The 25,534-nt window shown below is 36.4% G+C and overlaps 2 protein-coding genes across 2 annotated transcripts; both read left to right on the forward strand.

The window, feature by feature from the left end:
- The first annotated feature begins 3,686 nt into the window (after positions 1 to 3,686).
- On the forward strand, positions 3,687 to 10,303 carry LOC130956251 (uncharacterized). The gene is made up of 21 exons (XM_057883299.1): positions 3,687 to 4,048; positions 4,157 to 4,289; positions 4,382 to 4,518; positions 4,613 to 4,658; positions 4,917 to 5,129; positions 5,225 to 5,728; positions 5,834 to 5,968; positions 6,082 to 6,297; positions 6,377 to 6,466; positions 6,544 to 6,788; positions 6,907 to 6,995; positions 7,441 to 7,481; positions 7,796 to 7,826; positions 7,935 to 8,057; positions 8,138 to 8,355; positions 8,428 to 8,523; positions 8,628 to 8,740; positions 8,888 to 9,023; positions 9,154 to 9,258; positions 9,373 to 9,726; positions 9,965 to 10,303. Exons 1-20 carry the CDS (start codon positions 3,774 to 3,776, stop codon positions 9,571 to 9,573), a joined length of 3,147 nt encoding a protein of 1,048 aa, XP_057739282.1. The 5' UTR covers positions 3,687 to 3,773; the 3' UTR covers positions 9,574 to 9,726; positions 9,965 to 10,303.
- An 8,598-nt stretch (positions 10,304 to 18,901) lies between these two features.
- On the forward strand, positions 18,902 to 25,426 carry LOC130956162 (membralin-like protein At1g60995). Its single transcript, XM_057883205.1, has 14 exons — positions 18,902 to 19,168; positions 20,230 to 20,292; positions 20,644 to 21,069; positions 21,163 to 21,244; positions 21,810 to 21,868; positions 22,026 to 22,120; positions 22,349 to 22,428; positions 22,559 to 22,642; positions 23,131 to 23,247; positions 23,586 to 23,671; positions 23,779 to 23,885; positions 24,200 to 24,291; positions 24,371 to 24,447; positions 24,795 to 25,426. Exons 1-14 carry the CDS (start codon positions 19,016 to 19,018, stop codon positions 25,269 to 25,271), a joined length of 1,998 nt encoding a protein of 665 aa, XP_057739188.1. The 5' UTR covers positions 18,902 to 19,015; the 3' UTR covers positions 25,272 to 25,426.
- The last annotated feature ends 108 nt before the right edge of the window (positions 25,427 to 25,534 follow it).

Below are 25,534 nucleotides of genomic sequence, written 5' to 3' on the forward strand. Positions count from 1 at the left end.
AGAAAGGTGTTGAATAAAGCATCAAGTCCTGTCACGTCAGCAGACATTCTCACTACAACAAAACAGAAAAACCTGTTAGTCGTGAAATCGGCATAGCAAATTAAAGCAAAAGTAACACAAGAAACTCAAGTTCAAGCCACTCACAAATATAATTTCTAGTGACGTCCCGGTTACCCATGAGAAGGTGGGGGTTAACATGATTTTTTGAAAAGACGGCCAACAACACATCGACAACTCTCTTATTTTGGGGAGACAACCCCTTGTAGGTCACTTTAATGAAGGCGTTGGCTCCCGCCCCGAAATTCCAATAGGTCGGGATGCGCCGTTCCCTTTCCAATGTCAGCCAAAAGGGATGCCGACCTTCAGCGGGACGAACCTTAAAGTATTTGTCCTTGAATCCATGGTATGAATTCTCGAACAAACCAAAGATCTACCGACCTTGAGCAGATCGGAATGACATAAACCCCTTCTTGGCCTTCCCTTCCTTGGAAGGATTTGTTAGGGTGAAAAGATAAAGAAAAACCTCCACAGAGACCGACAGGTCTAGATACTCACACACCATCTCGTAACAGCGGATGGAAGCCCAACTGTTCGGATGTAATTGGGACGGCGCTACGTTACATCTATTGAGCAACGCCATCTGGAAGGGGGAGAAGGGGATGCGAACCCCCAACTGGGTGAACATTGCCTTATAGAACCAAATCCAGTCGGCAATCCGGGGGGAGTGTAGGTTAAGCTCATATATCCGCTCGTGAGGAGCAGGGACGTAGACCACATAGTTGGCTTCCTCGTCGGTCCCACCACACAAATACTCGGCTTGTCAGAACTCTATGAGCTCCTCTTCGCCCATTTGGTTGGGGGAGTCCTTTACGTCCGAGGTTACCCAGGCGTACCAGTCGTGAGCCGCTCTCGCGACGGGAACCCGAGCAACATGGCGTTGGGCCATACCTACAGTGGGGGCACCACTCACAGTTAGTTTAAGTGACCGGGAGATCGGAGTTAGCCCAAAAACTACATCTTGCCTACTCTATGACTACAATCAAACAAGGAGCAAAATCTATTACCAAAGTAAATCCTAGAAGAGAAAATGATGGAACGGTAACCCCCATAACGCGCCTATCTAAATGCTAAATAACGCTCAATTTACAGAAGCAGCATGCACACAGAAGCAAAGCAAGGAAACGAATGGCATAAATAGCAAGGTAAAACCGCAGGGATTAAAAGACAAGAAATAAAGCTTACCAAAATGTCTGTATTGATATAGAAAAGCAGGAAGAACTAACGCAATCAACCCAAGGAATTGCAGCAGGAAAGGGGAGAGTGTAGAAGGCAAGTGCAAAAAGAGTAGGATGATGGTAAGAAGATGAGAAACAAAACTGAATGGGAAATTTGGAAACCAACTCGAGAAGCGCGAAGGGCAGGGGCGTAGTGGTCTTTGCGCACAGGGTTTTGAATAACCCATTATGAACATTAAATTCCCGACACAAAGAACGAGGGGACGAAAGACTATCCCCAGCGACGGACAAGCCAACACGCACGGAAGGCGCGTCCTCACCACAAACAACCGAGCATTAGGCAACGACCAGCGAAGTGAGAAGCAGAACGTGCCACCAGCGGCGCTCGCGGCCACAGCTGGCGCGTTGGGGGCACTGTTACGGCCCAACCCAGCTAGGCACGTCGGCCAACCCGGCCCAAGGACTTGCCGGTCCATTTGGATGGGTCACCGTGCATGACCTGTCCGGCCGACGACCCGGCCACACACCTTCCTTGCTAGCTGCATGACAGTTGTGGAGAAGGAACCTTCCTGGAAGGAGGCCTTCCCCCTGTGGGGCCTACCTTACTGACAGGGTATATAAGGGGAGGGTCCTACCCCTCTCCCAAGGTATGTCACCATACTCTAAGCTCTCACATCACCTAAAATACTCTACTGACTTGAGCGTCAAAGTGTCTTTGCAGGTGGCACTCCTGGCTCGACCTGAAGTGCTCGAAGGTTCGGTTGATCCCTCGCTCGCACTACCCCTTGAAAATAGACGAAAACCCACACCCCCATCTTTGAGACCTCCATGAACCGTTCGGTACCCGACTTACCGAACATAACTTAAATACTTTTTAACTTCTTGTTCAAAATCACTATAAACTTGTTAAATTTTTTATGCATTTATGATTGAAAAATAAAACTTTGTTTACTACGAAGACAATAAAAGTATTCGTTAATTTATTTATTAATAACCAAAAGATTAAAAAAATGTAATAAGCATTCCTTATACCAATAAAGTCACTAATATATAACTACATTTATCAAATAATACCACTCTTTTTTTTTTAAATACAATTTATTAAATTTCGATCTTCTTTATATCGGAAATAGATCATCTTAATTTTGTTTGAATTATTTAATAAAATGTGATATTTCACCTTACATTTTTTAAGTAAGACAAAAAAAAAATATATATATATATACAAAAAATATTAAATGATAAAAGTACACTCTATTAAATAATTAAGAAAAAAATTTGAGAATATCTATCATCTTTTAGTCTTTTATATCAATTTCAGATTATTTTTAAACTTATTTATCTTATACTATTTTTTATTAAATAAAATTTTAATAGAATAACAACTAAAATAAAATTCTAAGTATAGTATGAAGAATTTCATGGAATTAAGTCCTAAAATGGTTATTGAGATTAGCGTGTGCATTAAAATAATTTTGGAGATTTTAATTGCATCAATTATGTTAAAATTGGCAAAAATACATCATATTAATCTCTAATCATTTTTCCGTTAACGACTTGCTATAGCTTGATAACCTAGACCATTAGTAACATATATCACTTTATAGTTTGACAACGTGTAATTGTATGACAAATTGACAACAGATATACTTATATGGATTGTGTTATTTGGTCATGTACAATTTGTGTAATGTGTTACAATATTATTTGTTTATGTATTATTTATTATGCGTTTATTGTAAATGTACTAAATTAGTCATAACTTTACATTAAGTAACTCATTTTAATCACTAGTGGTACAGATATACACTAAATTAGTCTATTCACTAATTTTTTTTAAAATTTAAAATTTTTAATATCTTTAAATGTACTAATTTTAATTATAATTTTTTACATATTTTTAAAAATAAATATTTTTTATAAGAAAAATTTTAAAATTTATCTAAATCATATTAGTATACGGTTAACGAAAAATAGGCAAGAATTAATATAATATATTTTTATCAATTTTAAGAACATAATTAATGTAATTGAATATCAAACATATGTGTTACTAAGAAGTTTATATCATCAAAGTATCAAACCACATCAAAAAGAATAAATCAAAAGCTAATGTGATAAATTTCAAAAACGTAATTAATGTAATTAAAATCTGAAAGACGATTTTAATTCATGATGTTAGTCTCATGAATTACTTCGGTATTTAACTCCATTTTTTGTTTGATAAATAAAATGATAAGTTCTAAACAAAGGAGAGGAGTTCGGCGAGACAAAGTTCAAACAAAACACGGTAAACATTTGAACTCCAAAGCATATTCTTCCAAAACCCAAAATCTGAAGGGAGTCAACAATAAATCACCGAAATCCAAAAACCCTGTCAACCCAAATATATGAATATAATAATATTAAAAAATACAACCTCTTAACCTCCCCTTAGTCCCTTGAACACAAAGCAAAACCCTCACTCACAGCACCGCACCCCCTTGACCCTCAGAGCCTCCACTCTCTCCATCTCTCAATTCTCAGAACCAAAGAGAGATGGCGCAGTCGCTGGAGCTCTTGCTGATTCAATTCCTCATGCCCGACAACGACGCCCGCCGTCAAGCAGAGGACCAAATCAAGCGCCTCGCTAAGGACCCCCAGGTGGTCCCCGCCCTCATTCACCACCTCCGTACCGCCAAGACCCCCAACGTCCGCCAGCTCGCCGCCGTCCTCCTCCGCAAGAAGATCACCGGCCACTGGGCCAAGCTCTCTCCTCAGCTCAAGCAGCTCGTCAAGCAGTCCCTCATCGACAGCATCACCATGGAGCACAGGCATATTTGTTACTCTTCTGTTCAATTCTGTTATTGATAACCGTTATGCAGTTGTAACCGTTTTTTGTTAGTTAATTAGTTATTGAATATGATCATAGTAATGTGCAGCCCTCCCGTAAGGAAAGCGAGTGCTAATGTAGTGAGCATTGTTGCAAAGTATGCCGTTCCGTCCGGGGAATGGCCGGATTTGTTGCCATTTCTGTTCCAGTGTAGTCAGAGTGCACAGGAAGACCACCGCGAAGTAAGATTTTACGTTACTTTTGTAACATCATACGCATTCCTATTTGATGGACTCGACATCTAACCGAGTGCTATTGATCCTGGGATTCTAAGGTGGCGTTAATTCTCTTCAGCTCATTGACTGAAACAGTTGGGAACGCTTTCCGGCCACATTTTGCTGCTCTTCAAGCTCTTCTGCTCAAGTGCTTGCAGGATGAGACTAGCAACCGCGTTAGAGTTGCTGCCCTCAAGTAAGCTATTGTTCATTCCTTGTGTTGTATCTGTTCAAACACTGATTATAGTATCTGTTGTTGCTTATGGAGAGAGCTATGTCTGTTTTCTTAGGGCGGTGGGTTCTTTTCTGGAATTCACTCACGATGGAGATGAAGTGGTGAGTCGCTGCTGTTTATGTAATTTCATCTTTTTAAAACAAGGAAAATATATATTTTGATTATAGGGTTGAAGGGTTTGTGCGTTTTGTTAGAATGAAGAATAGGATTTCCAATTCCATATTGGTTTGTAAGTAACGAGTTCATAACTCGTAAATTTGAGTGGCATATAAGTGAAAACTTAATTTGATGCAATCAACTCCCTGAAATTGTGTATTCTTACTTCTAGTTTTTTTCTGATTTCTTTTCTATGTGTGCAGATCAAATTTCGGGAATTCATTCCAAGTATCTTGAATGTAGCACGACAATGCCTAACTTCAGGAGAAGAAGACGTTGCTATAATTGCTTTTGAAATTTTTGATGAGCTGATAGAATCTCCTGCACCACTTCTTGGAGATTCAGTCAAATCCATAGTGCAGTTCTCCCTTGAGGTTTGCTCGAGTCAAAATTTGGAGTCTAATACACGTCATCAGGTAGATCTGGATCATGAAGTATATTTCCAAAGCTTTTTATACTCCTGTTATTGTAGCTATGTTGCTCACATACTGTAACTTGCTATGTCCAACAGGCAATTCAGATTATTTCATGGCTGGCAAAGTACAAGTCAAACACTTTGAAAAAGCATAAATTGGTCATTCCTATCCTGCAAGTTTTATGCCCTTTGCTTGCTGAATCAACAGATGAAAGTGATGATGATGATCTTGCACCAGATAGAGCTGCTGCAGAAGTTATTGATACAATGGCTTTAAACATTCCAAAGCATGTTTATCCACCAGTTTTTGAATTTTCTTCTGTAAGCAGTCAGAACGCAAACCCAAAGTTTCGAGAAGCATCTGTAACTGCATTGGGTGTGATTTCAGAAGGTTGTTTGGAGCTCATGAAAAGTAAGCTCGAACCTGTTCTCCATATTGTTTTGGGAGCTCTGAGGGATCCGGAACAAATGGTCAGAGGGGCAGCTTCATTTGCTTTGGGTCAATTTGCTGAGCACTTACAGCCTGAAATTGTATCTCATTATGAGAGTGTTCTCCCATGTATTTTAAATTCTCTTGAGGATGCATCTGATGAAGTAAAGGTATGCACTGGGGAAAGGAATGGTTTATCAATAGATTATCTTCTACCACTTAAAAGATTCAAGTCAACTGCAATTTTTTTTAGCATTATCTGTAAATTTATGCAGGAAAAGTCATACTATGCTTTGGCTGCATTTTGCGAGAACATGGGTGAGGAAATCCTTCCTTTCCTAGATCCTTTAATGGGAAGATTATTGGCAGCTCTCCAAAACAGTTCCCGTAATTTGCAAGAAACGTGCATGGTAAGGAACGTTCAGCACTTCAGCATCCTGTAAAAGTTTTCAGGATCATAATGAATTGCTATAGCTTTCTTGGTTTTATTAAAACTCATTATTTTCACGTGGTGTTGTTGCAGTCTGCCATTGGTTCTATTGCTTCTGCTGCAGAGCAGGCTTTCTTTCCTTACGCTGAAAGGGTTTTAGAGCTGATGAAAAATTTCATGGTGTTAACTAATGACGAGGATCTCCGTTGCCGTGCAAGAGCAACAGAATTAGTCGGAATTGTTGCGATGTCCGTTGGCAGAATGAGAATGGAACCAATATTACCTCCCTACATAGAAGCTGCAATTTCAGTAAGTGCCTTTGCACTTAACTCTGTTGCTGACTGTGCTTTTCCCCTCCCCCCTGGATTTATTTTCTCGTTATTTTCAGGGATTTGGGCTTGAGTTTAGTGAACTACGGGAGTACACGCATGGATTCTTCAGCAATGTTGCTGAGATTTTGGAAGATAGTTTTGCACAGGTTTGTATGGATTAGCATTATATCATTACAATGTCATACTCACTCTTACATAAGTGAAACTTTTTATTGGTAAACAGTATCTTCCTCATGTTGTGCCTCTTGCATTTTCTTCCTGCAATCTTGATGATGGCTCTGCGGTGGATATTGATGAGTGCGATGATGAAATTGCTAATGGATTTGGAGAAGTTTCTTCGGATGATGAAGCTCATGATGAACCAAGAGTTCGAAATATTAGTATTAGAACTGGAGTGTTGGATGAAAAGGCAGCTGCAACCCAAGCCCTTGGCCTGTTTGCGCAGCACACAAAGATTTCTTATGCTCCGTATCCTTTGACTGAATTTCTGAATTATGTTTTGGTTACTCTTTACAAATAAAGAACGAAAAAAAGGGGGAAATCAGCATTGATGGTTAAATTTTTTGAATTCTTAAATCATTGTGAGATATTTGGAGGAGACGCTAAGAATCTTGGACAAACACTCTAGTTATTTCCATGAAGATGTTAGACTACAGGCAATCATTGCTTTAAAACGTAAGTGGAAACTAATCATAATGATCTGTTTTCAAATCGTTTGCTATACCTATTCTTCTGTTTGCTGATTGTCTTTTTTATTTAATGCATGGTAGGATTCTAGTACTTTCCTTAAGTTATTTTTCTAGTAGATGACACCCAAGATGCATTTTACCGTGTATAATATTATATTACTATTCTAAAAGGTACCAATTAATGTGCCCAAATCTCCCATGATGATTAAATTCTATCAAATTTAATCATATAGACATTCCAATACAATGAGAATGAAGTAGAAATGTAATGCACTAATAATATATTTCGCTTGCTAGTTTTAAGGTCATATTTTACATGAATTCTCAAGCTTTAATTGTGCTCGCAAGTACTGCATTGATATATCTCATCAATGAATTCTGATTAAGGTGTATGTGTACGTGCATGCGCTTCGTTTTTTTTTAAACTGCAGATATTTTAACTGCAGCTCATGCTATCTTCCAAAGCCAAAATGTAAGTCTGATCAGTGCTATTTTCCTTTATCCACTTTTATTCGTTTAGTCATTTTTTGCCAGTTGTATCTTTTGTACCTTCCCTGTAATTTGATATTGGATTCAGGTTTATAACTGTAAGTCGGTAACTGGCAATTAGTGTCTCCATTTTGATCACTCAACATTTCATTTACTTATCATGATTAATGGTGGAGATTGGATACTACCTGATGAACAGATGAAGAATTGTAGCTTCTCTCTTTTTTTAAATAGTTGTTCTCTAGATTGAAACCTTTCTTTTATTGCCACAAAAATTGATAGATGCTTACTTTTCAGGATGGTGCTGCAAAAGCAAAAAAACTTCTTGGTAAGAACATCCACTGGAATAGTAAATCTTTTTGATGTTGTATGGGTTCATGATGATAATCCCGTTCATTTAATCTGTATAGATTAATCAGTCTGATACATTCTACAGATACTGTGATGAATATTTACATCAAAACTATGGTTGAAGATGATGACAAGGAAGTGGTTGCTCAAGCATGCACTAGTGTGGCCGACATCATAAGAGATTTTGGTTTCGCAGCTCTTGAGCCTTGTAAGCATAAATTTACATGACCTATCATTTGAACTCATCTTTCTGAGATCATGCTAACGATAGATTTTCTCCAATACCAGACTTGCCCCAGCTTGTTGAAGCAACTTCATTGTTGCTTCGAGAGGAATCTGCTTGTCAGCAGATAGAGTCAGACAGTGAAATTGATGATGATGATGCTTCACATGATGAAGTGCTTATGGATGCTGTATCTGATCTTCTCCCTGCATTTGCAAAGTCTATGGGTGCTCAATTCGCTCCCATCTTTGCACAGCTATTTGAACCTTTAATGAAATTTGCAGTAAGTCGGTGCCCCATAAGTCTTACAATTAGGAACAAATCACAAAACTAACATCCTCACTTTGAAATGCAGAAAGCTTCCCGTCCCCCTCAAGATAGGACCATGGTTGTTGCCTGCCTTGCTGAAGTTGCTCAGAACATGGGTTCTCCAATTGCGGCCTATGTTGATGTATTTTTTATTGATTTGTTCTCTTTAATTTTTATTTTTTGCAGTTATGTGATTCCATTGACTATGTTATAATTGATAAGTAAAATGTGATGCATTTTTCTCAGAGAGTGATGCCATTGGTACTCAAAGAACTAGCATCATCCGACGCAACGAATAGAAGGAATGCTGCATTTTGTGTTGGAGAATTATGCAAAAATGGTGACGACTTGGCTTTAAGGTATCCTTTAGCATGCTACCTATGTGATAGCTGTACATGATAATATATGCCAGTCAATATATGCTGCTTTAGAGGTTAAATCATGTCCACATATACCTTGCATTTTATTTTTACCTTGATTCAGTGTTTTCCTTAATCGAATACCAGATACTATGACAATATATTACGTGGACTTCATCCCTTGTTTGGGGAGTCCGAGCCTGATGATGCAGTGAGGGATAATGCAGCTGGTGCTGTGGCAAGGATGATTATGGTACACCCTGAATCTGTTCCACTGAATCAGGTAAGTTCTTGCTCTATTATGTCATTATGCAACTTGGTTTTCTTTTCTGCAATCAAATATTTTAACGTGTATATTGGACCTCTACCCTTTATTTTTTCAGTGTAATATTTCTGTGAACGCTTTTTTACAGGTTCTTCCTGTTTTCTTGAGAGTTCTTCCTTTAAAGGAAGACCGTGAAGAGTCTATGGCTGTCTATAGTTGTGTCTCCACTCTTGTATTCTCATCCAATCCTCAGGTAATCCCATCCCATCCACCCCCCCCCCCCCCTCCCCCGGGGGTCTTTTGTTTTCTTCAATGGATAATATACACTGATACCAAACTCTGTTTATCCATTTTAATTGAAATGCAGATCCTCTCCCTAGTCCCTGAGCTAGTTAATCTCTCAGCTCAAGTGGTGGCATCCCCTGATGAGACATCTGAAGTTAAAACCCTAGTGGGCAGAACGTTCTCTCATCTACTTTCATTATATGGGCAACAAATGCAGCCCATTCTGAGCAATCTCTCACCTGCACATGCGAACGCATTATCTGCATTTGCCCCAAGAAGTTGATATAGTATAGACACAGAAAATTTAAACATTTTTGTTTGGTTTTTTCCCCGGTACGTACCAAGTATGTTTACAACAAAATCGAAATGGCTTGTTATGAGATGAAATTGGAGCTGTGTGGCTATGGTGCTGGCCAAAGATCATTGCCTTTGCCAGGTATGTTTTCCTTTTCAGAAATGTTACTATTACCGTATTACGGTAGTACCAAATGGTTCTCTCTTTAAACGGTTATATTCATTGCCCTGGTAAACACTAAACAAATCTTTCACCCCTGTGATCTATGCAAAAGCGTTCTTTTGATCAATGTTTGTAACCTTTTTAAATTATGCCTCTTGTTTTCTTTTATAGTGCCAACAATTTTATGCTTAACTTTGATGTTTTTTACTTCTTGCAGGCTGCTGTTGCTCGTTTTTCCAGTGCCTTCTTCAGTTTTTCTTTTGGAGACACTGTTTTCTTCTCTTTCTTTTTCAAAATTTTCTTGTGTTCTTATGTATTTAATTATTTATTCATTTACTTGCATCTGTATTATGAAATTTTGGTTGTGTTTATTTCAGTGGTTTGGAGGGGTGACTTTTGTGTCAGGTTTATGTACCGAACTTTCTTCAAAAGTATATGTGATAATATTATTCAGTTTTGTTCAATGCTAGTATTATGTCCTTATCTGCTGGCATCTTGAATCTATAATATCACTGTACTTGAAAATCCAATAAATAAATGGCTGAAAATCTATCTTTTCTAAATTACATCTGGTCAAAACCACAGGATTCTTAATAATTTACTCTTAAGTTGTGACTCTTACTTAAGAGTCTCCCTCGAAATATTATTTAGTACATTTTTATAACGAAAAAAAAATTCACTCCTCAAATTATATATTGTAAATTACTATTGTAAATTTTGGAGTCCAAGTTGAATCAATTATATTTTTGCGGATCAATTTAAGTTCCACATCAAATTTCATAAATTAAGTTGAATATTAACTATTTTGGGAACACTCTAAATAATATTTTTGAAAAAAACAAAAAAGTAGTATCTAGAAAAAACTGTTTGGTAAAAAGGTAAAAAAGTCTATAATCAAAATATTCATAAGGGCAAAGCACTATAATAAGCCAATGCTAGGCCGAAATTACGTAAATAAGCCAAAACCAAAATCGTTTCAGTAATGAGCCAAACCATATATTTATATAATTCGAACCACAATGGTTCGAACTTCATTCGTTAATAATTCGAACCAATGCGGTTCGAATTACAGAGAGAGATGCTGATTCAAGTAAATCAAACCAAGCTGGTTCGAATTACAGAGAGAGAAGGTGCATCATATAATTCGAACCAGGCTGGTTCGAATTATAGAGAAGTTGCATCTTAGTGGTTTTGCATACGGGTTAGATGGTGGTTTATGTTAGTGGTTTATGTTAGTGGTTTATGTTGGTGGTTTATGTTAGTAGTTTATGTTAGTGGTTTATGTTAGTTGTTTTATGTTAGCTCTTTTAAGTTAGTGGTTTATGTTGGTTTCTTATATTGGTGGTAGGGGTGGAAAAAGGCCAGGCGGCCTGCCAGGGGCCTGCAGCCTGGCCTGTGTTTGGCCTGACCTGTTATAAAATAGGTACAGGCCCAGGCTCTTTTAAAAGCCTTAATACATTAATAGGCCAGGCCCAGGCTTACTAATTAGCCTTATAGGCTTGTCAGGCCTGCTTGGGCCTATTAAAATATAATTAAATATATAAATAATTATTTATTATTAATAAAATTATGGGATATTTTAAATTTATTATATTTTATTATAAATATTTTTGTATATTTTAAATATGTTAAAAGTTTAAAATTTTTTATAAATATTAAATATATGACATATTACATATAACTATTTTTATTAAAAAAATTTTTTAAAATAATATTTTTATTTTTGTAAAAAAAATTATCAGACTTTTTAACAGGCTTCAGGCCAGGCCAGGCTGAATAACAGGCCAGGCCTAGTACTTTATAAAGAGCCTATAACAGGCTGCAGGCCAAGCTCAGGCCAATCAACTGTATGACATACAGGCCAGCCTGTTAAGAGCAAAGCCTAGCCTGGCCTGGCCTGTTTCCACCCATAGTTGGTGGTTTATGTTGGTTTCTTATGTTGGTGGTTTATGTTAGTTGTTTTATGTAAGTGGTTTCTGTTAGTTGTTTTATGTTAGTGATTTGTGTTAGTTGTTTTATGCTAGCTGTTTTATGTTAACGGTTTTAGTTAAGCTGTTTTATGTTAGTGGTTCTACTTAAGCTGTTTTATGTTAGCGGTTACTTGTGTGGTCTATGGGTTTGTTTTGCATGTAGTTCTTGTTCATGTATATTTATGCGGTTTAGTTGTGCATTTCATGCGCAGCCTCAGCGATGCATCAGGAGCATGCGACGGCAGCAGGGCATGCGACTGGATGACAGATACGTTCCGTACTTGCAGATGGCCGGTCTATACCATCTTGCAAGGCTGAACGATAGATGGTTCCAGTTAGACGAGGCCCTTGTCAGTGCATTCGTCGAGCGATGGCGTCCGGAAACGCACACGTTTCATATGCCGTTCGAAGAGTGCACGATCACACTCCAGGACGTGGCATACCATGTGCACCCTTGCTCTGTCTACCACTAAATCGAACCACACTGGTTCGAATTAGGGGTTGTGTAATTCGAACCAGCTTGGTTCGAATTACTTGATGCAGCTTCTCTCTCTGTAATTCGAACCAGCCTGGTTCGAATTATATGATGCACCTTCTCTCTCTGTAATTCGAACCAGCTTGGTTCGATTTACTTGAATCAGCATCTCTCTCTGTAATTCGAACCGCATTGGTTCGAATTATTAACGAATGAAGTTCGAACCATTGTGGTTCGAATTATATAAATATATGGTTTGGCTCATTACTGAAACGATTTTGGTTTTGGCTTATTTACGTAATTTCGGCCTAGCATTGGCTTATTATAGTGTTTTGCCCTATTCATAAGCAAAAATAATATTTTAAAACCTATAATTATAAACAAAAGTTTATTATTTTGAAATTATAATGATTTCGTCAATGCTTTCAACTATCAAATATTAAATAATATAAATAATTATTTTATATTCTTTTTAAGTTATATTATTTAAAATATTTTTTTTCTTAAGTTTTAAATATAATAGGCTATTTTAAAATTACATTTCAACTAAACTATTTAAATATAAATTAATTGTGACGTAACTGATTATTCAAAAAATATTATATAAATAAAAATTACTAAAATAAGTTTAACTTTTTAGCCGTCTAAACACATCCTTACTTATTTGGTATTTGGTGATTTTACTTATAATTGATAATTGACAAATGAACAAGAATAATTATAAAATACGAGAATTAAATTTAATCAAAATTTATAAAGTAATCGACCGGTTTAATTTTTTAATAATTCAGAGAATAAAACATAATTAACCAATTAGTGCCGGGACAGCAGAGTGGCAGTACATAACTGATAAGGGAAAAAGAGAAAGAAAAAATGTTACTTAATTAATTAATTAATTTGAAAAAGTATTTATTTTGCTTGTGTTTGTAAATTAATTAACTGTAATCGCACTCCTCGTTGAAAACGTGATGATCGTATAAATAAAGCGAACCAATCTTCAGAACTTCGGAAACTTGGATTTTCCATCACTTTTTCTCGGGAAAATCTTGTTGTTTTTCATTGCAAGAGATGGATCCAGAGCAGACCTTCATACGCGTGCAGGAGAGGTTTTCGCAGATGTTAACCCCAAAACTCAGAGTTGCTTTAGAGTATATGTATCTTGTTATTACCATCACTTTGTTCTGTATTCTCGTTGTTATGCACGTTCGTTGTTATGCACGCCAATTACGTTCAGCAAGAGATCATTTCAAGGAACTCAATTTTTGTTTTAGCAAGAGAGTTCTTTTTTTATGACAGTATGATTTCCTGATTTCTGACTATTTGAGTGAATTGGGCCAAGAGGTTTTTATGGGCTTTATCGTCTTTTGAGAATAGTAGGATGTAATCAATATAAATAAGTGTGGAATGTAGAATGGGATCAAAGATTTTGGTCATTGTCTTCTGAAAGTGAAATGGGGCTACTTTGAATCCAAATGGCATTACTGTCCACTGGTATTGAGCTTCAAGGATACAGAATGTTGTTTTGTATCTATTTTCAGGATGAAACCCTATTTGTCAAAAACCAGCTTTTAAGTCAAACTTGCTGAATATTATTATTCCACTCAGTCTTTGTGTAATAACTGAGATTCTTGGTAGAAGAAATTTATCATTTTGCAAAAAGACATTGAGTGGCTTATAGTCAATAACAAGCCTCTTTTTTTCTCTATTTTGCTCGGCCCTTTTTCAACATGAAAGACTTGACACACCCAATTAAAATTAGTTGGCTCAATGAGTCCTTAAATAAGGAGAGCTGCACATTTAGCTCCTGCCAATTTGAGATCTTCAGGATTCATTTCTGAGTGCGTGGCTTTTGTTGGGTTGACGTCCTCATTCTTTTTGAAGGAAAGGCATACATAAAAATCTGAATTTTTCACAAAGGTGCCGGATGGTTGAATTGATCATGACTGTCACAACAAGCATTAAGGAGTTATTGCTGAACTTCCTTATATTCTTCTGGAGCTTCTTGTATTTCAAGGATGCTTTGTATTCCTGTATAAGATAAGAATTGCCCTTTGTAGCTTAGGCCAATGAGTTTAATGTGTAGTCCATGGGTTCGGAAAAAAGGCATCAAATCTAAACAGAACATCTTTGTCTGGGAGGTAACTTCCTAGTATCCTGAGCCAAGTGGTCTGACTAGAAAATATTTCCAGTCCAATAGGTTTTTTGGAAATGAAATTGATGGTGAAGACTTCACTGTTAGCTGCCGCAAATCTCTTATGAAAAGGTTCTCACATTTCTTTTGGTAAGACATGTGGTTTTAGGACAGTGGCACAAGATCCAGTATCCATTAACGTAACAGCTCTTAGTGGTTTGTAATAAATGGACGTCTTTACCTTCAAATCAAAATGAGGTCGGGGAGTACCATCAATCTACTTTATTCTTAAGGATTCAAGATATCCAAGTTTTTCTTTTGGGATGTTTGATCCTTTAGGAATTCTTGTGGTGATGAAAGCGATGGGAGTTATGGTAAAAATTGACCTGTTTGGTGGGATGTCTTCCTCTAATCCTCTGAGCCAGAATCTTGGAAAACATATTGAGTCTCACCATCTTTCCATTCTTATTCTTCAAGTACTGATTCAAGATCCTCTTCACATCTATGGAGGTTGCATCCATTAAAGATTGAAGCATTTTTATTTCCTTCTTTGTCTTATTGGGACATGATTTAGCAAAATGACCCTGTTTTTCACAAATGAAGCATTTGTTTGATTTTTTGGTATGGGATTTTCTTCTTTGAAATAGCAGTAAGATTTTTGCTTTCTTCTATCCTTTCTGAATGTCTTCTGTTAGAATGTTCTAGACTGCTGTTGCCAATGTGTCTTTTTTTTTTGCTTACGTTCACATATGCCAGGTTCTTTGCATTTGATCTTCAAGTAGAACTTACTGCATGCCCCTCTAAATTTACTTGAATTTTGATTGAGTTGTTTGAACATCTGTTGTTGTTCACACATTTTATCTAGAGCAGCTAGAACCAGCTGATATATTTCTCCAATGGTGGTGGTAGTTACTTCTTTGCGAAGAGTCATCATCACCCGTTGTAATTCTGGCTGAAGTTCATCTGGCAGGGATACCATGAAGACTTGTTTGAGTGGTGGATTATTATTTCCTCAAAGAGGATAATATTTAGCAGCCGTCCTTTTGTAATGTTTTTTCAAATCCTTTCTGTTGAGTGAGCAGCACTTCATTTTAAAATACTCTTAGAAATTTTTTTTGGATGATTGTAATGTCTCCCAAAAATTCTTGGTGTAGTATCCCCAAAAGTTGGGAAGAAGTACTATTAATGAGCTTGAGTCTTCATATTCAGAAAGATTGTTAACCCATTCTCGGAGATTGCCAGTCATTTGATTTATGAAATCCGCAAGGACTTGTCTGCTTGAAAGATTTGGATTTGCCATGTAGTTTCAATTCAAGCATTAAATTTATTTAACCATTTTCTGTATCTTAATGGTGGGATATCATCAAAGGTAAACTATTTGTTAGAAGTTTTTACTTCAGAAGATCCTGTCTGTGGAGGGTTAACTAAAGTTGATGGTTCATCCCTTTCAGAAGTTATCTCTTCCTCTTCTTCTTCTACAGGGTTGACCATGGCTATCGTTGAAAGGTCTGCTTCATAGTCTTTTTCGGACTATTCAGTCGTTTCTTCACTAGATTCATCAGTGATTTCTTCACTGTGTGATTGATTATCCAGAGTAAGGGTGTTAATTGTTCGGCCTGGGGCAGGTGACCCTTCTTTGATACCCTTGTCTTTTGAAGGGGTATTAAAGGGTGTATCTTCTCTGAAAAAATTGTCTGGCTTCCAGGGAGGACGAGGTCTGAAATGGAGAGTTAGCTGTGACTGAGGTGGTTGTGGTTGAGAAGAGTAACGTCGCCCTTGAGGAGAGACATCTCTTTTGGTGTTTGCTTGTCTGGCTAAATGATAAGTGGATTTGAAGATGGATTCATAATCTAGGGTTTTAGGTGGTGAATATGTTGAGGAAAATAAGACAGGTGAATATGATAGATATGGTTTAGGATACATGGATAATGGGTCTATAGCCAATGCCTGAGGTATAGTTGTTTTGTCTTTGTCCATCTCAATCTAGCGAAGTTAGGCCTTAACTTGATCCAGTTTTCTATTTTTCCAGTGGAACTCTGGGCCAAAGTACCTATTGTCAATATAGGTTTTGAGTTCTTGGTCAAGTTAAAAAGCCTGTGTAGAGAGTTGGTTTCTGAGTTTAGCAACTTGTTCTGCCACAGAACCTAGTTGTGCTGAAAGACCTTCAGTTTTTTCTACAAGAGCATTAAGAGTGTGGTCTATTTGGAGCAATACTTTATTTTGTACTGACTGCATTATCTGTGTGCCAATTAAGGACTTCCTCTTGAGAAGTTGTTGCTTGATATCCATGTGGATTAATCCCCTGAGGAATTACATAAGGTCTTCTAGTGATTTTCTTTTCATCAGTCTGGGTCACTAAAGGTGAAAATTCTTCCTCATAAAGTTTGAGGGTTGCAATACATGGAATTATTTTGACTGACTGATAAAGATAATCTGTAGAACTTTTTTGGGACAACCTTTTCTTTCTGAGCATCGGTGCCACATCTATATCATCAGGGGGTTCAGGTCTCTTATATGAGTAATGGACTTACTATGATCTCTTCTTTTTCTTGTTCCTCTGCCATTTATCATAATCTTCATTATCAGTGTCACTCCATTGGTTAGCACAGTCACAATCGAAATCACACATGGAGGGATCAATATCCTAGATGAAGTGACCATTTATATGAGAAACATAAACAGATTTTTCATTTTCATAGAAATGTACAGGTGGATCATCTTGATCATGAGTTGTTTGCACCCGAATAGGAGAGATCATATTAATCCTCCTAAAGGATGGTCCTTGCAGAAAAGTTTGCTTGATTACTCCTAATTTCTGGAAAATAGTAATCACCGTTCCATCACTATTGTGGGTAATAGTTGGAGGTGATGTAGTATGAATATCAACCTGTTCCTTTGGGAAAGCCTTTTCATAATCAGTAATCCATTCCAATGGAATGATAGAAGAAATTTCTTCAGTAGTGATCATTCCTGGAATATTTACGATAGTTGGTCCTCTGGCATTATCTGTGAACATAAATAATGCTTCTCCTGTAGTGTTTGGGAGATTGAGATCAAGAGCATAATCTTGAACTCTATAGAGGACTTGGTGATGCAGGGTGGCCTGTTCAGCATTAGAGTCTTGAATTACCCCAACTAGCTGTATTTGGATTTTTAGTATTTGAGATATCGTTGGGTCCGATAGTTTCATCGTAAAATTAGGAGTTATAGTAAGGATGACACTTCCATTCGAGAGTGTAGTAACTAATGCTTCAATCAAGGCATGTTGGTATTCCTTGAAAGTGGAATCCAAAAGAGCAACTTTAGCTGTCATCGAAAGGAATCTTCTTCCATGAAGAGTTAGAATAAGTCTAACTGCTCCCAGATGTAAGTGAGTGTAGCCTTGGTCTTGATAATTTTGGATGAGTTCTTATGCGATTTCTAGGATTATGTATTGTTCAGCAGTAGTAGCTTTTAAACCACACTGTTGTAAATGGGAAGGCTGGATGCCTTCTTTTGGTGGAGGCAAAGAGTTTTTAGTAATAAGATAGTAGATGGAGGTGAGGGTTGATTTCTTTTGTCTTTGGTAGAAAGAATAGGGGTTAATGAGTGGGTATTCAGTGGCTAGGGATCGGGAGTCTTTTGAAACATGGGTAAATTCTACCAATTGATCAATTTTATTGGCAAGGATTTTCTTTAGACTAGAGGGTAAGCGCTCTACACTTAAAGAAGTAGAATGATGGATGAGTTCAAAAGAACTTAGAGACGATGAAGGGTTCATATTTAGTAATTCTTTCTTACTTGCTTTAACTAGTAATACCTTCTTCTTCCTCTTATAAACCTGATGCTCTGATACCACAGGGGTGGATCTCCAGTACTCTAGGAGATCGATACTATAATACCTTTGGATGCTTATCCCTGTCACTCTTTTAAACATTGCATCGAGTGAAATTAAAGGATTCAAGCAAAACTTGATATTATAATATTGAGTCTTTTTTCCACTATGAGAAATTTCCGTGGATCCTATCCGTGTCATATTCTGGTGAGTAGGATCCTCTGAAGACAGAGACAAACTCAGAGCATATTTAATGACACTGGATAAGGAAGAAGAAAATAACACTAGCTAAGTTTTCAGAGAGAGAAGAGAAATTTAGAACATTTTATGAGATAGTAAAAGTGGATATATTACAATGTTCCTTGAAATTTGATTATAATTAGGGTGAGCTCCTCCTTTTATAGAGATCTCGAGATGACAACAATATCTTATAGAATTTAAACAAATTTATCATACAATGCTAGTTGGAAGATAAGAATAAACATAAATAATATTTTAAAACTTATAATTATAAGCAAAAGTTTATTATTTTAAAATTATAATGATTTTGTCAATTTGCCTTCAACTATCAAATATTAAATAATATAAATAATTATATTATATTATATTTTAATTATATTACTTAAAATACCGGGACAGCAGAGTGGCAGTACATAACTGATAAGGGAAAAAAGAGAAAGAAAATGTTACTTAATTAATTAATTAATTTGAAAAAGTATTTATTTTGCTTGTGTTTGTAAATTAATTAACTGTAATCGCACTCCTCGTTGAAAACGTGATGATCGTATAAATAAAGCGAACCAATCTTCAGAACTTCGGAAACTTGGATTTTCCATCACTTTTTCTCGGGAAAATCTTGTTGTTTTTCATTGCAAGAGATGGATCCAGAGCAGACCTTCATACGCGTGCAGGAGAGGTTTTCGCAGATGTTAACCCCAAAACTCAGAGTTGCTTTAGAGTATATGTATCTTGTTATTGCCATCACCTTGTTCTGTATTCTCGTTGTTATGCACGCCAATTACGTTCAGCAGGTCTATATCTTTTCTTTTCCTTCTTCCCCTTTTAACTTTATCGTTAGGGCTTGTTAGAATTTGATGTTTTGTTCCGATTAGATTTTTTTGTTATGCCTGAAACTCAGTTGATTTCTGATGGATTTTCAATGTCTGTTTGAATATGCATCAAATTAAATGATAGAATCTCGGAAGTGAAACAAGAAAATCTGTGTTGGTGTAATGAACTATGCTTATCTGCTAGATGATCATGACTCTAAATGCTACAGTTCAGTGGGTAGAATTTTAAATCTCTCTTAAACATAAATGTATATCTGAATTTGTGTGCACTTTCTAGTCATAACTGAATTCCCAGCAAAGCCTGTGGTGCTCCGTTGCTTGTTGGTTTGTTACGTTATACCTATGCTTGAGAGAACCTTGGTGCATTGGCAATCTACTTTAAGTCAAAACTTGCCAAATCCGTCAAGCCACTATTGAGCTCAATTTTGTGAAACCACCTTTGAAGCTTGCATAATTTAAAACAAGCACAAAGTGGTGTTTGGTGTAATAATAAGTTCATTATAGAATCCCCCTTAAAACTCAATATTGGAACTACGATTAAATACTTATAATGGACAATAACACTGAGAAAATTTGGTATGATGTTTCTTACAACCGAGAGTTGGATTAGCGAAGTGCCAAGCAATCACTTGTGTTGAATACCATTTCAAATCTCTAGTATCAGCTGACTCTTATATTTCTTTGTCTTTCTCTTACTTCTCTAAACTTGCTTCTTGTCCATTTTCGTCATTGTTCATGAGATTTCTTCATCATTGAGCTATTCATTCTTGGGGTTGCATTTGTCTTCCTACATTTTACATGTCCAAATTACATTGCATTATTACTCTTGACATTTAACCATTGAGGTCATAAAGCCATATATGCCCGGGGTTTTAGTGTTTGGTTACCCAAGAATCAAGGTGGTTCCAGTTTTTTCTTTTTTTTTCCTCCATAGTTAATTGCTTGAGTTAGATCAAATTCATTTTTTTTAAATTATTTATTTATGGTTTCTTATAAGTATATACTTCTTCCTCTTTGTGAAGCCCGGTTGTTCAAGTGAGCTATCTGGAGTCGACACAACAGAAGCCCAACTAATTCTGATTAAGGTATATATATTTTTTCCAATTCTCATAATGCATATTCAAATATCTGCTTTTAGCAGTTTTTCTCTACGAACCAAACTTTGTGAAATTGATAATGTCTCATATCTTACTTTAATTATCTCCTAAAGATTTTTATTTATAAAAAGACTCTTCTTTTTCTTGTATTTAATTCCCACTTTCTTTGTATAGCTCCAATCGCCTACTTTAAGGTTTAGCTAATTTTTTATAGATATAGAACTATTTATCAACATAAGCTTTTGGGACAGGTGGTTTCATAACAATATTTGTGATATAATCTATGTTCTTTTTGCTATCTTGCTGCATGTATGACACACTTTTAAATAATCATTGTAGATAACCAGTGCTGGCTTTTGGTCGCATGTTGATTCTGAATCAAGCAAAATAGATTCTGCTGGAACGGATGTTGCAAAAGATAAAATAGAGGTTGCTAATGTCAATGGAGATGAATTGACATTTTTGGCTTCAAAGTTTTGGTGGAATTGGATTGGTTCAGGTGCTAGGAGGGGAAAATTGGTGTTTAGGTTTTGGAAGACAGATACTCATCAAGCTGAAACCTCTACAAGTAGCCAAAGTTCTAGGCCAGTGATTGAAGAAACTGTCATAAAAAATGATAAAGAGGAGCATAGAAATGGTTTTACTTTATCAGCCAAAGAGACCCTAAAAGCCGCTATTACACATTTTGGCAGAAAATGGTACAGGCGGATCTCCTTTATTTGGAGACACACAGTGCAGATAATTAGAAATTTCCAGAAGCTGTGGGTAAGCTGAAGTATTCCTAGCCATGATTTTTTATATAGAGAAAATGATAGACTTCATTCAAATCTCTGCTTAACTTCAAATTCTCAAGTGCAGGATATTGCTGGTATACGCCTAAATCTTGATATTCCCAAATGGATGCATATCCTTCATTTGGAGAAGTTTAACAGTAATGCAGGTAGTTACAATTTTTTACACTTTATTTGAAACTAAAATGCAGAGAAAAAGGCAGTTTCAAACAATCCACGTCCCGTATTGTTAGGGTTTACATTTTCGGTCTCCAAAAATCATGTGATTTGCGAGTTTTCTATGTGTCTAGACGTCTCCTCCTCACACTGCGGAAAAAAAGAGAGAGTGGGTTTTCAATGAATGTTTTTATTCTCAAAAAAGGTAGAGAAATGGTTAAATGTTATTTAAATAATTTAACAAAAACAAATCCAACAGGTTAACCTAGATGCAGATAGCTTTCATGCTTATAATTTTCCTCACTTGGTCAAATTTACATGTTATTAATGGTTGCTTTGTGCATATGATATAGATGGGTTCATTCCAAACTCTAGTTGCATTAGCAAGACTTACAAAAATAACACAAGATTTTTCCAAACTTTACTGTTATTGGATTAAACTTTGCATTAGGAGATGTCCTAAATTACTGAATTTATGATTTTCTCCCTTTCTGTTCTTTTCAGTCACATTCCGTCATGTTACTTTCTTTTTTCAGTATGTTGTGTTTTCAATTTCAGTGCAATGGCTTACAAAGGCGAGCAAATCTGAACCTACATATTTGTACACTACGGAAAAGGTATATTATAATTGTTCTTAACGTTGAGTTTTACTATGAACTTTCTGTTAGATAGCATATGGTTTTGATATCTATGGGTGGGTTCTGTAGTTTGTTGAAGCTACATATAGACTGCACATCATTATTGTTTGTCATGTGATGTTATTCTGTTCTTCAGGGTTATTTCTTGTTACCTGAAAGTGCAAAGTTCCGTCATAATGTACGAACTGTCAATGTTAGCATATCAGCTTGGCACTCATGCTTTGGAAATAGGTAAAGACATTAACATGGCTATCAGGGTTGGGTTGGGTCAAGAAAGGATACATTATTTTCATTCTTAACTCCTTACTTTCATGTGGTTGTACTACTGAGAGTTGTAAACCCAACTGCTAATAGGAAATTTTTTCCCAGCATCTTGATGAGATACAGTGTTATTTATATATGCTGCTCAGACTTGATCTTATTTTTATATTTTATATTGAATTTCTTTCGCATTACTAGGTGGCAGCAACTACTCATAAACAGATTTGTTGGATATGATACAATTTTAATCAACAGTTTATTAAGTTCTCCTGGCCAAGGTAAACTATCTGCTCTCTGGATAAACTAATTGACAAAATTTTCCATTAACCTCAAGTATCTGTCACCCACATTTTTCTTGAACCATAAGCATTTAATTATTTCTTGAATATTTTTGGAACTTAACCACAGGTTATCTGTATAACTACCAAACAAAGGAATTCTATAACCTTAGCTATGCACAAGAACCTCCAGAAGGCCCAGCTAGGTTTGGAGGTTTGTTGATTTATTCTGCTATTTACTTTGTTGAGAACCTCTTGTTTAGAAATGTTGTATTTTGCAGTCTCTACTTTAACTAATGGATATCTTCTATTTGCCTACTGATATCCTGTAGGTCGTAGAGGAACTTGGCCTGAAATTCATATTCAACTCTAGATTTCAGATTTCAATGGTCCAATATTTGTTATACTTTAAATGATTTGACAATAAGTGATTATCATTAATACCTTAGCTCTCTATTTGAGTATTGGGGCAAAAACAGTCTTAAAACTCTTCTAGAGTAGAATGTGCAGTCTCATCAAAATACCATCATCAATTGGCTGGAATCCCCCCCCCCCCCCCCCTCCCCAAAACAAAAAACACACACACACCACCCACCAAAAACAAAGACTACATCTAGAAATCCTCTACCTTTTTCAGTTTACAATTAATTAACTACTCTTTGCTGTTGGCTTGTAACTTATAAATCATTTTTGTCTATGCAGACTACCTAGTAACAAAATGCGGTGTGCTTATGATGTCCTTGTTTGTATTTTTTACTACCACAATGTCTGTATCATTTACATTGAGAGAAACACAGACTCGTATGCTGAAGTTTACAGGTAGGCATTATTTATTTTCATTGTGGAAAATTAGTTTTGTGACACCTGCATGTATCCATCTATCTTGTTATTCAGCCATTTCCTCCATTGATACTTGCTTTTCTAAATTCACCTAAAATGTGAGGCAATCAGGATTGTACAAGACTGCTATCACCTTGCAATTGGGATGTTTATTCAGAAGGTTTTTTGTCAACTATGTTTTCTGGATTAAGTGTGCTAACCATAAGAACAGCTTCATTTGAGCTTTGGCACTATCTAATATGTCATAGTAGTTCATGGTGTTGTGCACATTGGAAGAGACTCCCTTTTGACATCATCTAGTCTTTGGCTCTTTACAGTGCAGCTTCAACACCATGCTCGGCATCGCCTTCCGACATTTCAGTTGATCTTTGTACATGTAATTGAATCACTGGTTTTTGTTCCTGTAAGCACTCATTTTAACTGATAAACAATATTTGTCTGAATGCTCAGTTGTGCAATTTCATTTTAGTCTTAGCCATGCTGATAGTTTTCTTTTGGTTATTTCTTCAGATTATGATTGGTATTCTGTTCTTTCTCTTTGAGTTTTATGACGACCAGCTGCTTGCCTTCATGGTCTTGATTCTTGTCTGGTTGTGCGAACTCTTTACTCTCATTAGGTATCTCTCTCTCTCTCTCTCTCACTCAAACTCGTATGGTCCTGGGTTTAGACATTCACTGTTTTGATTTTTGCTTTTGACTATATTGGATAACTGTTTCCTTTTGAGGCCTAGTCTGAATGTTCTTGGCCAGATAGGGAATTGTAATAAGGAGCTACCGCTTAAGTAACACTACTTTTGTTTAATAAATATATTGTCCTTATGCAATTGTTGAAATGATGAATAGTGCTGCCTGTTGCACTTTTCTTAAACATACGTGTGATTAAGCAAGTGTTTGGCTGAATTCTGATATGGTTTTGATATCTTACATGCAGTGTCCGAACGCCAATTTCAATGAAGTTCTTCCCTCGCTTCTTTTTGCTGTATTTTCTGGTCTTTCACATATATTTCTTCTCTTATTCATATGGTAATGTTCGTAATGCTTTATTTTTCTCAATGCAATTTAATTAATATTATCTGGAAATAATTTAAAAAAAAAATTCCAGGTTTTTCATATTTGGCTCTATCTACTACAGCAGCTTTTATGCAACATCTGATCCTGTACTTTTGGAATCGTTTTGAGGTAAGAAATGATAAAGGTTGGCGTGTTACAACTTTACAAGTCCTGAGTAAAGGGCCCAGTGTCATTGAGGCATTGGAGATTGGACCCGCCTTAGGTTCTTAACTTATCATGGTAATGGTATCATTGACATGTTTAATCTTAAATGAGGTCCTAAAACCTGAAGAAGGGGATAGGAAATAAGGGCCAAGTGGATTTTGTAATTTACAAGTGATCAAAAGGATTCTTTTTATTATTAGGAGAAGAAATATAACTCTCAGATCTCAATAAAAGTTTTAAACATTTCTCTGTACATTTAATTGTTTGTCATATTTACGTAATTGAAGTGTAACTAATACTATGTTTATTAGGTACCGGCATTGCAAAGATTCATGCAAAATAGACGGTCACATCAACAAGACTTTCACATTACCTCATCTACTATTCTTGCGTCAACCTTGCACATCACAAGATTGAACACAAGAAACCAAGGAGTAACTAACACAGATTCAAATTCAGGGGCAGGGTTCAGGCCGGGGTTTGATCCATCGGCGCCTCAGAACAGTGCAGGAGTTGCTGAGCCTCCAGGACGACCAGAAAACAATCAAGACAGCGTAGCCAACCCCGTGCAGATTCCTGGGCAAGCTGACATTCGACAAGCAGAAGGCGGTCCGAACCCCGGTTCCATGAATTCATTCAGTTCTATGTTATTATGGATCTTAGGAGGTGCTTCATCTGAGGGTCTCAACTCGTTTTTTTCAATGTTCAGAGATGTTAGAGACCAAGGACAAGTTTTTGCTGAAACTCCTCACGATGAAAACCGTGAGAATCAGGATAATGACAGATAGTGGTATAACATTAGATTTTGATCATAAGTACTTGTTAATATAGGAATATTGTACGGCTTGTCATATAGGTGACTGAACTTTCTCTCTCTTTGGTCCAAATGAAAATAAAACTAACGAAAAAAATGTGTATATAATGTATATGTATATTCTTTATAGCCTTTTTTTTCTTTCATAAATATTGAAGGTTTGATGTCTATTCTGTCTCCATCAAAGCTAATAAGCTATAGGCTGATGGAATTGTTCCCCAAAAAAAGATAAAGAAC

This window comes from Arachis stenosperma, chromosome 10 (assembly GCF_014773155.1).
Source record: "Arachis stenosperma cultivar V10309 chromosome 10, arast.V10309.gnm1.PFL2, whole genome shotgun sequence".
Lineage (NCBI taxonomy): Eukaryota > Viridiplantae > Streptophyta > Magnoliopsida > Fabales > Fabaceae > Arachis > Arachis stenosperma.